At 40.6% G+C, this 13,347-nt stretch overlaps 2 protein-coding genes across 3 annotated transcripts in view; one reads left to right on the top strand and one right to left on the bottom strand.

The window, feature by feature from the left end:
- Nucleotides 1–13,347, bottom strand: part of OVCH2 (ovochymase 2) — a 276,389-nt gene that overhangs the window by 59,799 nt on the left and 203,243 nt on the right. The window lies entirely within an intron of this gene.
- Nucleotides 7,031–8,664, top strand: LOC147357819 (olfactory receptor 5P4). Its single transcript, XM_086340233.1, has one exon. The coding sequence runs from the start codon at nucleotides 7,094–7,096 to the stop codon at nucleotides 8,030–8,032; it is 939 nt and encodes a 312-aa protein (XP_086196359.1). The 5' UTR covers nucleotides 7,031–7,093; the 3' UTR covers nucleotides 8,033–8,664.

Here is a 13,347-nt window from a genome sequence, read left to right as displayed (position 1 = left end):
CAGCAAGAACAAGACCAGGAGTTGACTGTAGCTCAGATCATGAACTCCTTATTGCCAAGCTCAGTCTTAAATTGAAGAATGTAGGGAAAACCACTAGGCCATCAGGTATGACCTAAATCAAATCCCTTATGTGAAGTGAAAGTGAAAGTGACAAATAGATTGAAGGGATTAGATCTGATAGACAGAGTGCCTAAAGAACTATGAACAGAGGTTCATAACATTGTACAGGAAGTGGTGATCAAAACCATTCCCAAGAAAAAGAAATGCAAAAATGCAAAATGGTTGTCTGAGGAGGCCTTAACAATAGCTGAAAAAAGAAGAGAAGGCAAAGGGAAAAAGGAAAGATATAGCCATCTGAATGCAGATTCCAGAAAATAGCAAGGAGAGATAAGAAAGCCTTCCTAAATGAACAATGTAAAAGAGGAAAACAGTAGAATGGGAGAGAATAGAGATCTCTTTAAATAAATTAGAGATATCAAGGGAATATTTCATGCAAAGATGGGCACAATAAAGGACAGAAATGGTATGGACCTAACAGAAGCAGAAGGTATTAAGAAGAGGTGGCAAGAATACACAGAACTATACAAAACAGATCTTCATGACCCAGATAACCATGATGGTGAGATCATTCACCTAGAGCCAGACATCCTGGAATGCAAAGTGAAGTGGACCTTAGGAAGCATCACTATGAACAAAGCTAGTGGAGGTGATGAAATTCTGGTTGAGCTGTTTCAAATCCTAAAAGATGATGCTGTGAAAGAGCTGCACTCAATATGCCAGCAAATTTGGAAAACTCAACAACGGCCACAAGGCTGGAAAAGCTCAGTTTTCATTCCAGTCCCAAAGAAGTTCAATGCCAAAGAATGTTTAAACAACTGAACAATTGCACTCATTTCACTTCCTAGCAAAGTAATGCTCAAAATCCTTCAAGCTAGGCTTGAAGAGTATGTGAACTGAGAACTTCCAGATGTTCAAACTGGATTTAGAAAAGGCAGAGAAACCAGAAATCAAATTGCCAACATCCACTGGATCATCAAAAGAGCTAGAGAATTCCAGAAAAACATCTACTTCTGTTTCATTGACTATATGAAAACCTTTGACTGTGTAGATCACAGCAAACAGTGGAAATTTTTTCAAGAGATGGGACTCCCAGACCACCTTACCTGCCTCCTGAGAAATTTATGCAGGTCAAGAGGCAATAGTTAAAACCAGATATGGAAAAACAGACTGATTCAAAATTGGGAAAGGAGTATGTCAAGGCTGTATATTGTCACCCTGCTTATTTAACTTTATGCAGGGTACATCATGTAAAATGCCAGGTGGGATAAATCACTGCTGGGAGAAATATCAATAACCTCAGATATGCAGGTGACAGCAGCATTATGGCAGAAAGGAAAGTGGAATTAAAAAGTCTCTTGATGAGGGTGAAAGAAGAGAGTGAAAAAACTGGCTTAAAACTCAACATTCAAAAAAATAAGATCATAGCATCCTATTGATGCTGTAGATCATAGTGATGGATCATAGTTCCATAACTTCATGGCAAATAGGTGGTGAAACAATGGAAACAGTGACAGACTTTATTTTCTGGGGTCCAGAATCACTGCAGATGATGACTGCAGCCATGAAATTAAAAGATGCTCCTTGGAAGAAAAGCTATGACCAACCTCAGTTCAGTTCAGTTCAGTCGCTCAGTCGTGCCCGACTCTTTGCAACCCCATGAATCGCAGCACACCAGGCCTCCCTGTCCATCACCAACTCCCGGAGTTCACTGAGACTCATGTCCATCGAGTCAGTGATGCCATCCAGCCATCTCATCCTCTGTTGTCCCCTTCTCCTTCTGCCCCCAATCCCTCCCAGCATCAGAGTCTTTTCCAATGAGTCAACTCTTCGCATGAGGTGGCCAAAGTACTGGAGTTTCAGCTTTAGCATCTTTCCTTCCAAAGAAATCCCAGGGCTGATCTCCTTCAGAATGGACTGGTTGGATCTCCTTGCAGTCCAAGGGACTCTCAAGAGTCTTCTCCAACACCACAGTTCAAAAGCATCAATTCTTCGGCGCTCAGCTTTCTTCACAGTCCAACTCTCACATCCATACATGACTACTGGAAAAACCATAGCCTTGACTAGACAAACCTTCATTGGCAAAGTAATGCCTCTGCTTTTGAATATGCTATCTAGGTTGGTCATAACTTTCCTTCCAAGGAGTAAGCGTCTTTTAATTTCATGGCTGCAGTCACCATCTGTAGTGATTTTGGAGCCCAGAAAAATAAAGTCTGACATTGTTTCCACTGTTTCCCCATCTATTTCCCATGAAGTGATGGGACTGGATGCCATGATCTTTGTTTTCTGAATGTTGAGCTTTAAGCCAAATTTTTCACTCTCTTCTTTCACTTTCATCAAGAGACTTTTTAGTTCCTCTTCACTTTCTGCCATAAGGATGGTGTCCTTCAAATCCTGAAAGATGATGCTATTTCAAATCCTGAAAGATGATGCTGTGAAAGTGCTGCACTCAATATGCCAGCAAACTTGGAAAACTCAGCAGTGGCCACAGGACTGGAAAAGATCAGTTTTCATTCCAGTCCCAAACAAAGGCAATGCCAAAGAATGCTCAAACTACCACACAATTGCACTCATCTCACACACTAGTAAAGTAATGCTCAAAATTCTCCAAGCCAGGCTTCAGCAATATGTGAAACATGAACTTCCAGATGTTCAAGCTGGATTTAGAAAAGGCAGAGGAACCAGAGATCAAATTGCCAACATCTGCTGGATCATGGAAAAAGCAAGAGAGTTCCAGAGAAACATCTATATGCAGATGACCAACCTAGACAGCATTAAAAAAAAAGAGACATTACTTTGCCAAAGAAGGTCCATATCATCAAAGATATGGTTTTTCCAATAGTCATATACAGATGTGAGAGCTAGAGAATAAAAAAGGGTGAATGCCAAGGAATTGGTGCCTTTGAACTCTGGTGCTGCAGAAGACTCTTAAGATTCAGTTGGACAGCAAGGAGATCAAACCAGTCAATCCTAAAGCAAATCAACCCTGAATATTCATTGAAAGGGCTTATGCTGAAGCTGAAGCGCCAATACTTGGGCCACCTGGTGTGAACAGCTGACTCATTGGAAAACACTCTGGTGCCAGGAAAGATTGAAGGCAGAAGGAGAAGGGGACAACAGAGGAGGAGACGGTTGGATGGCATCACCAACTCAATGGACATGAGTTTGAGCAAACTCCAGGAGATGGTGAAGCACATGGAAGCCTGGTGTGCTGCAGTCCATGGGGTTGCAAAGAGTAGGACACTACTGAGTGACTTAACAAGAACAACAATATTCCCAACACTGCATCATCAAAGAGGGATACAAAAATCATTAGCCATAGACATTGCATTGTCACTATAGGGACAGAGTAAGGTCTTCAACTATAAAGGATATTAATCAAGTGATGTGAACAAAATATTAGGAGGAGGGCAGGGGTGAAGGGAATTTAATTCTTCCAGATGTCATCTGGAAGGTTTTTGTATCTCTTATCAGCCATAGTTGGGCTTTCTTAATGCCTAATGGAGGTATGTCTTTCTAGGACAAATGGAACCTTGCCGCATGTCCATTTCCTAACTTGTTGGAGTAGAGGTGTTTGAGCTGTTAGAGCCTCCTGATGTAGGTTATCAGGCTTACCTTTGTTCTGAAGGTTATTGATCTATAAGTTTCTTCAAGCCCCAAATCAAAGGAACCTGATCTTCAAGCTAGAGAATGTTCAGCTATATGGCCATGATCTAAGAACACAGCCAGAATCAACTGTGGCCATGTATCCTGGACAACCTGCTAGTCAGTACGGCAGCTGTGATAAGAAAATGTGGCAGAATGATAAGAAAAATGTTAGTGTGAACTTCATTTTCTATTAGAAAGCACACGTGTTGGTAGGTCAATGGGGAGAGAGAAGACTTTGCATGTGAGCAATGTCTACTGCCAGGAGAAGGAAATGGCAACCCACTCCAGTATTCTTGCCTGGAGAATCCTGTGGACAGAGGACCCTGGAGGGCTGCTGTCCATAGGGGTGCACAGAGTCAGACACGACTGAAGCGACTTAGCAGCAGCAGCAGTGTCTACTGCCAACAAGCCTGGTGTGTATCTCAAGTGCCCTAGTATAAACCTATAATACATGTGGAAAACTCATATGATTTTTAAAAATGTGTGTCAATTTCTATGTTGATAACAATACTCCAATTCCATTAGATGTATGTTTGTAAACTAAATTGTAGTAACAAACCCAAATTATCTCTAAATACAGGTGGTATGAAAATCTGGACCACTGAATATAGCCGCATTTCAGAACCACAAATTGTCACAACCGTGTTAGTCATATTGATCTAATAATCAATTTTAAGGATAGTAAAATGTTATGTTTTTCAATTTAATGAAATAAAAATTTTTATTTCTTCCATTTAACCAAAAAATAAATAGAACTTGAAGGTATTGAGAAAATATTTTATTCATACATTTTTACATAATTATGTTTACACAATATTTCTCTGTCCCAGTAGATATATACCTATAATTTCTCTGTCCCAATGGATTCTCAAAGTAGATTTCCAAAACAAGTGAAGTAATTAATTAGTAATTACAAGTGACATAGGTGATTTGGGCCTTATCCCAAATGACACCAACCTCACTTAAATACGCCTTGCTGTACAGCAACAAATCCTTGAAGACTATCGCTAGTGTTGCAGTGGATATATCACTAGTGCATACTTGTTCTTTTTTAAGAACACAGAAATAGTTGATTCTCTTCTACGTATCAGAAATTACAAGTTATTTATTTCAGGTCAATTATTAGTAATTGAGCATTTATTTGTTGTATAAAGAGCGCTATGAGTAATCACCAATATCATGTGGTTTAACCTAAGAATCTCATGAGGTATGTATTATTTTCTCATTTTCACAGGTAAGGAAACAGAAGAGCAAACATTTCTTATAACTTGCCTATGATTTAATAGATAGAGGCGGAGCTAGAAACGAATCCTAGGTCTGCATGGCTCCAAAGTCCATGGTATTCTGCATGTCCCTTTGCCTTCCACACTGGCACTCATATCTAACTTTCAAAACGTTTGTGTCTTTCATACATCTATTTTCTTTAAACATATACAATTCACTTCAGGTTTGGGTCTTTGTCTAGTTTAAATGGCCAGAATTTGATCATTCATTTACATAATCCTTCCCTGGTGGTTCAGACAGTCGAGAATCTGCCTGCAATGTGGAAGACCCAGATTTGACTCCTGGATTGGGAAGATCCCCTGGAGAAGGGAATGGGTACCCACTCCAGTATTCTTGTCTAGAGAATTTCATGGACAGAGGAGCCTGGCGGGCTACAGTTCATGGAGTCGCAAAGAGTCAGACGCAACTGAGCAATCAACACTTCACGTGTACGTAATCTTGGTACTACTCATACTATAGCATGCCATTGTCATGATTCACATATAACACTGAGTAAAATGTTTGTGGTTGCTGATTGTATGTATACACGTTTTTTTGTTTTTGTTCAGTTGTTAAGTTGTCTGACTGTGTGACCCTATGGACCACAGCACGCCAAGTTTCCCTGTCCTTCACTATCTCCCAGAATTTGCTCAAACTCATGTCCACTAAGTTAGTGATTCCATCCAACCATCTCATCCTCTGTCACCCTCTTCTCCTCCTGCCTTCAATCTTTCCCAGCATCATGGTCTTTTCCAATGAGTCAGCTCTTTACATTAGGTGGGCAAAATATTGAAGCTGGAGCTTCAGCATCAGTCCTTTCAATGAATATTCAGGGTTGATTTCCTTTAGGATTGACGGGTTTGATCTCCTTTCAGTCCAAGGGACTCTCAGTCTTCTCTGGTACCACAGTTCAAAAGCATCAGTTCTTTGGCTTTCAGCCTTCTTTATGGTCCAACTCTCACATCCATAGATGACTACTGGAAAAATCATAGCTTTGACTATATGGACCTTTGTCAGTAAATTTATGTCTCTGCTTTTTAATACACTGTCTAGGTTTATCATAGCTTATATGTTTTCTTAATCCTTGAGATAGAGGTTCTTTAAAAAACAAATTATTAATAAGAGTATGTTGATCATTAAATTAGAGGAATCATGGAAATGTCTGAAGGTAATTAATACATTCTCACCTGCCCTTGATCTGTGTGATCTATTTTGAAGTAAGGGACCAGTATTCTGAAGTGCTAATCTTTCAGTCCAGTTTCCTAGCTTTCTTCACTTTGTCTCAACTTCTATAACTACCCTTTCCTCTTATCCTCATCATATGCCCCTGCTTATTTCTCTGTAGTTGCTTAATAGAACTGAAGAAACCAAAACATAATTAATCCAAGTTCCCAAATCTTTCCGTTTTCTTGCATTTAATCCTTGCCCATAAAAAAAGTCTAGATAAAAGTATCTAGACTCTTCGTATTGCTTCATACAATCCCATAAGTATAAAAAGGTATGGTATAGAAGTGAAGTCCTGGATGATTCTGCAGTTTTGCTCACAGCAGTAAAAGTTCTACTTCCATTTTTCATCTTGAACATGGACACCTTTTAGGCCTTGCTATCAAATTTTTTTTATTCCAGGAAAAAGATCAAGTAAGAAAGAGATGTCAAAGTTAACATCATATTTTTTGGCCTGATCAGTGGTTAAACAGAGACAGCATTTAGTAAGACAAGAGATTACTGACTAGAGGTATACTTGGGATGGGGCTGAAATATCAAGAGCTGCTCTTTCTATAAACATTCATGTTATTTACAGTTCATGTTATTGCAATCAATATTGCTATAAGCATTCCTTTGCATATCTCCCTTGCACACAGGTAAGACTTATTCCATGGTATGCACATAGGAATAAAACAGCTGACTCCTAAGGTAACTGAGGCTTCAATTTTAATATTTGCATGGAAACTGAAAAGAAAGCTTATGTGCACAAAGTACTCTGTAAATAAGGCAAATTTACCATTTGAAATATGTATAAGATTATATGTAGGTTATGCTTAGGTATGCATATAAAATGTAGGGTCATTCCAGTCAATTTAATCTCCTGTGGTTCTGATTTCAATAGGCACTGTTAAATGAACAGATGGAGGCTGCAAACCACACAAGAGTGACAGAGTTCATTATTTTGGGATTAACGGATAATGTGACACTATGTGCCATCTTCTTTGTGACTTTTCTAGGAGTTTACGTAGTTACCATAGTGGGAAACATCAGCATAATCATCTTAATCCGAAGTAGCCCACAGCTTCACACGCCTATGTACCTTTTCCTTAGCCATTTGGCCTTTGTGGACATTGGGTATTCCACATCAGTTACACCAATTATGCTGATGAGTTTCTTAAAAGAGAGAACTGCCATCCCAATCACTGGTTGTATAGTCCAGCTTGCCTCTGATGTTGCCTTTGGGACTACGGAGTGCTTCCTGCTGGCCACCATGGCCTATGATCGCTACGTGGCCATTTGTTCTCCCTTGCTCTACTCCACCCAGATGTCCCCAGTGGTCTGCTTCTTCCTGTTGGGGGCCTCCTACTTGGGTGGTTGTATGAATGCTTCATCATTTACCGGCTGTTTGATGAATCTCTCCTTCTGTGGACCAAATAAAATCAATCATTTTTTCTGTGACCTCTTCCCACTCTTGAAGCTTTCTTGTGGCCATGTTTATATTGCTGAGATATCTCCAGCCATCTCCTCAGCATCAGTCCTCATAAGCACACTGTTTACCATAATTGTGTCCTACAGCTACATCCTCCACTCAATCCTGAAGATGCGCTCCACTGAGGGGAGGAAGAAGGCCTTCTCAACCTGCACCTCCCACCTCACTGCAGTCACTTTGTTTTATGGGACAGTTTTATTTGTTTATGTGATGCCCAAATCGAACTATTCAGCTGATCAGGTCAAAGTGGCATCTGTAATCTACACGGTGGTGGTCCCCATGTTGAACCCACTCATCTACAGTCTGAGGAACAAGGAGGTGAAAGAGGCTATGAGAAAACTAGTGGCCAGAGTACACTGGTTTTTCTGAATTAAATCAGACATAAATCTATACATCACAAACTATTCATTTGGGGGATATTTTTGCTGGATATTTTTATTGATACTTAGCATGACTGAGTGGCTAACATACACACACATACATACATCACTAACTTTATTGATTTAACTCTGATAAGCTTCTGTAAATATAAAAGACCATGTATAAAGTTAAGTGTATCACTAAAATGTGTGTTTGCTTCAGTTCAGTTCAGTCGCTCAGTCGTGTCCGACTCTTTGTGACCCACGAATTGCAGCATGCCAGGCCTCCCTGTCCATCACCAACTCCTGGAGTTCACTCAAACTCATGTCCATCGAGTCGGTGATGCCATCCAGTCATCTCATCCTCTGTTGTTCCTTTTCCTCCTGCCCCCAGTCCCTCCCAGCATCAGAGTCTTTTCCAGTGAGTCAACTCTTCGCATGAGGTGGCCAAAGTACTGGAGTTTCAGCGTTAGCATTATTCCTTCCAAAGAACACCCAGGGCTGATCTCCTTTAGAATGGACTGGTTGGATCTCCTTGCAGTCCAAGGGACTCTCAAGAGTCTTCTCCAACACCACAGTTTAAAAGCATCAATTCTTCTGTGCTCAGCTTTCTTCACAGGCCAACTCTCGCATCTATACATGACCACTGGAAAAAACGTAGCCTTGATTAGATGGACCTTAGTTGGCAAAGTAATGTCTCTGCTTTTCAATATGCTATCTAGGTTGGTCATAACTTTCTTTCCAAGGAGTAAGCATCTTTTAATTTCATAGCTGCAATCACCATCTGCAGTGATTTTGGAGCCCCAAAAAATAAAGTGTGACACTGTTTCCACTCTTTCCCCATCTATTTACCATGAAGTGATGAGACCAGCAAATTTGGAAAACTCAGCAGTGGCCACAGGACTGGAAAAGGTCAGTTTTCATTCCAATCCCAAAGAAAGGCAATGCCAAAGAATGCTCAAACTACTGCACAATTGCACTCATCTCACACGCTAGTAAAGTAATGCTCAAAATTCTCCAAGCCAGGCTTCAGCAATACGTGAACTGTGAACTTCCTGATGTTCAAGCTGGTTTTAGAAAAGGCAGAGGAACCAGAGATCAAATTGCCAACATCCGCTGGATCATAGAAAAAGCAAGAGAGTTCCAGAAAAACATCTATTTCTGCTTTATTGACTATGCCAAAGCCTTTGACTGTGTGGATCGCAATAAACTGTGGCAAATTCTGAAAGAGATGGGAATACCAGACCACCTGATCTGCCTCCTGAGAAATTTGTATGCAGGTCAGGAAGCAACAGTTAGAACTGGACATGGAACAACAGACTGGTTCCAAAGAGAAAAAGGAGTTCATCAAGGCTGTATATTGTCACCCTGTTTATTTAACTTATGTGCAGAGTACATCATGAGAAATGCTGGACTGGAAGAAACACAAGCTGGAATCAAGATTGCCAGGAGAAATCTCAATAACCTCAGATATGCAGATGACACCACCCTTATGGCAGAAAGTAAAGAGGAACTAAAAAGCCTCCTGATGAAAGTGAAAGTGCAGAGTGAAAAAGTTGGCTTAAAGCTCAACATTCAGAAAACGAAGATCATGGCATCTGGTCCCACCACTTCATGGGAAATAGATGGGGAAATAGTGGAAACAGTGTCAGACTTTACTTTTCTGGGCTCCAAAATCACTACAGATGGTGACTGCAGCCATGAAATTAAAAGACGCTTACTCCTTGGAAGGAAAGTTATGACCAACCTAGATAGCATATTCAAAAGCAGAGACATTACTTTGCCAACAAAGGTTTGTCTAGTCAAGGCTATGGTTTCCCTGTGGTCATGTATGGATGTGAGAGTTGGACTGTGAAGAAAGCTGAGCACCAAAGAATTGATGCTTTTGAACTGTGGTATTGGAGAAGACTCTTGAGAGTCCCTTGGACTGTAAGGAGATCCAACCAGTCCATTCTGAAGGAGATCAGCCCTGGGATTTCTTTGGAAGGAATGATGCTAAAGCTGAAACTCCAATACTTTGGCCACCTCATGTGAAGGGTTGATTCATTGGAAAAGACCCTGATGCTGGGAGGGATTGGGGGCAGGAGGAGAAGGGGACGACAGAGGATGAGATGGCTGGATGGCATCACTGACTCGATGGACGTGAGTCTGAGTGAACTCTGGGAGTTGGTGATGGACAGGGAGGCCTGGCGTGCAGCGATTCATGGGGTTGCAAAGAGTCGGACACGACTGAGCGACTGATCTGATCTGATCTGATGGGACCAGATGCCATGGTCTTAGTTTTCTGAATGTGGAGCTTTAAGCCAACTTTTTCACTCTCCTCTTTCACTTTCATCAAGAGGCTTTTTGGTTCCTCTTCACTTTCTGCCATAAGGGTGGTGTCATCTGCATATCTGAGGTTATTGATATTTCTCCCAGCAATCCTGATTCCAGCTTGTGCTTCTTCCAGCCCAGCATTTCTCATGATGTACTCTGCATAGAAGTTAAATAAGCAGGGTGACAATATACAGCCTTGACGAACTCCTTTTCCTATTTGGAACCAGTCTGTTGTTCCATGTCCAGTTCTAACTGTTGCTTCCTGACCTGCATACAGATTTCTCAAGAGGCAGATCAGGTGGTCTGGTATTCCCATCTCTTTCAGAATTTCCCACAGTTTATTGTGATCCACACAGTCAAAGGCTTTGGCATAGTCCATAAAGCAGAAATAGATGTTTCTCTGGAACTCTCTTGCTTTTTCCATGATCCAGCAGATGTTGGCAATTTGATCTCTGGTTCCTCTGCCTTTTCTAAAACCAGTTTGAACATCTAGAAGTTCACGGTTCACCTATTGGAAAATTTTGAGCATTACTTTACTAGCATGTGAGATGAGTGCAATTGTGTGGTAGTTTGAGCATTCTTTGGCATTGCCTTTCTTTGGGGTTGGAATGAAAACTGACCTTTTCCAGTCCTGTGGCCACTGCTGAGTTTTCCAAATTTGCTGGCATATTGAGTGCAGCACTTTCACAGCATCATCTTTTAGGATTTGAAATAGCTCCACTGGAATTCCATCACCTCCACTAGCTTTGTTCGTAGTGATACTTTCTAAGGCCCACTTGACTTCACATTCCAGGATGTCTGGCTCTAGGTCAGTGATCACACCATCATGATTATCTGGGTCGTGAAGATCTATTTTGTACAGTTCCTCTGTGTATTCTTGCCACCTCTTCTTAATATCTTCTGCTTCTGTTAGGTCCATACCATTTCTGTCCTTTATCGAGCCCATCTTTGCATGAAATGTTCCCTTGGTATCTCTAATTTTCTTTAAGAGATCTCTAGTCTTTCCCATTCTGTTGTTTTCCTCTATTTCTTTGCAATGATCGCTGTAGAAGGCTTTCTTATCTCTCCTGCTATTCTTTGGAACTCTGCATTCAGATGTTTATATCTTTCCTTTTCTCCTTTGCCTTTCACTTCTCTTCTTTTCACAGCTATTTGTGTTTGCTTGGTTAAAACTAAATATGGATTCTTCAAGCTGAGAACACCTTTGAAAAATAATTTCTATTTAAAATCCCCCTTGCCAATTATAGAATCCTATTTAAATCTAGAGAGGCCTCAATGATCAAATTTAATTGTATACCATCTTGTAAAATATCATTTGGAAAAGAAACTTCTCATCAACAGCATGTAATAGACAATAATATTGACAAGTCAGCAGTTCAGGGTACACCCTTAAAGGTACTACTTCCCTGCCTTGGTAAAGGAATAATTCAACTTTTGGAAACATTGTTAGTGTCTCAGAAAAGCTTTTGTTTATTTTTACTTTACTTGAGCCAGAGAAAAGATCATGAATCCTCTGTTTGACAATTAAGAAATCCAACCCAGACAGCACAGAAGAAACTCTATAAATTTCAGCTGACTCCTCTCACAGCCCGTCTTAGCAGATGGCTACTAGAATGAGATTTTGGACACTGACATTTCCCTGGAGTGGGAGACTGGGTTGTTGGGACTTTAACAACAGTTGAGAGATAGGAGATATGAAATCATGGTTTAGGCAAAGAATATCCGCCACCTACTTTGTACCATTACTTAAGGAGTTGTCCTCTGTCGCTACTTCCATTGCCTTTTTCCAAAGTGCTTATCATCTAGTTTGGTTATGGTAGCTGCCTCTGAACCAATTCCCTTCCTCCTATATACCTTCACGATGGTTATGATTAAGATTTTAGCTAATGTATTTTATTTATAGCATATTAATAATGTCAGACAAATTCTGTGTGGCAGTGTCCCTATCTCCGAATACAACCTTCCTTGGAGGATCAATGAACTTCTTCACTGGCCTATTCTCCAAGACCCTCAAACTCAGTGTTCCCTCACTGACTTCTTTGCAAAACTGTTTCTTCTCCAATGTTCCTTCTTCAATAAATGATAATGATAAATCTTTCTGAAGTTTAGTACTCCAACAAATTTGGGGTGATCCTCACTGCACACCCATCAAAATGGTCAGCTCCCCCCTCCATCCCTTTCCTTCTACGCATCACACATTGACCTCTTCCTATCTAAGTTTCTTTGGGTAGACCCTTAAACACTCCCTGGTAGATTATGATAAATCCATGCAGAGATTGCTTCCTTCATTTTTCCACTCTAAGGGAATTCAAACACTGCAGTCATCCAGATGTAGGGAGTGAGGTGTGGCACTGCTACAGTCTTTATTGGAGAGGATATACGTTGATATACATCTTCTCCTCCTAAGTTATAAATCAGCTAAGGAAATGACAAAAAGAGAAGATATATGGGAGAGCAAAATATTACCTGTATGAATCAAAGAGTTATATTAGAGAATGGGGTACATATGTATGAACACATATATTTTTGTGTCCTGAATCCCAGAATTTGACTCTCTTTCCTTCTCTGTCACTGGCAGTAATGGAAACAGACCTCCCCAATGAGTTTAGGCCTTTACCCATCAGCTATGGCATGACCAAGAGCAGTCAAGAACACTGAAGCCAGGCTCAGTCGCAAGAGAAAGGGTGAAGAAGGAGTGCTGAGATGGTTATGGGTTGAACTGTGTCCCTCCAAAATTCATATGTTGAATTCTAGCCACCAGTACCTCAGAATATAACCTTGAGTGGGAACAAGGTTCTTTCAGATGTAATTAAGATGAAGTCATATTGGAGCAGGCTGGGCCTCTAATCCAATATGACTGTTATCCTTCTTTTAAAAAGAACAATTTGGACACAGATAACAGACAGAAAGAACATCATGTGGAGATAAAGGCAGAAATATGGGTATGCTTCTACAAGTTAAGAAACTTCAGAGATTGCCAGCAAACGACCAGAAGCTAAGCATGAAGCA

Source organism: Bos grunniens, chromosome 15 (assembly GCF_055505025.1).
Source record: "Bos grunniens cultivar Pamir isolate PY7600 chromosome 15, Bosgru_T2T1.0, whole genome shotgun sequence".
Classification (NCBI taxonomy): Eukaryota; Metazoa; Chordata; class Mammalia; order Artiodactyla; family Bovidae; genus Bos; species Bos grunniens.
The sequence above is the reverse complement of the archived record's forward strand: the minus strand, read 5'-3'. Positions and strand labels throughout refer to the sequence as shown.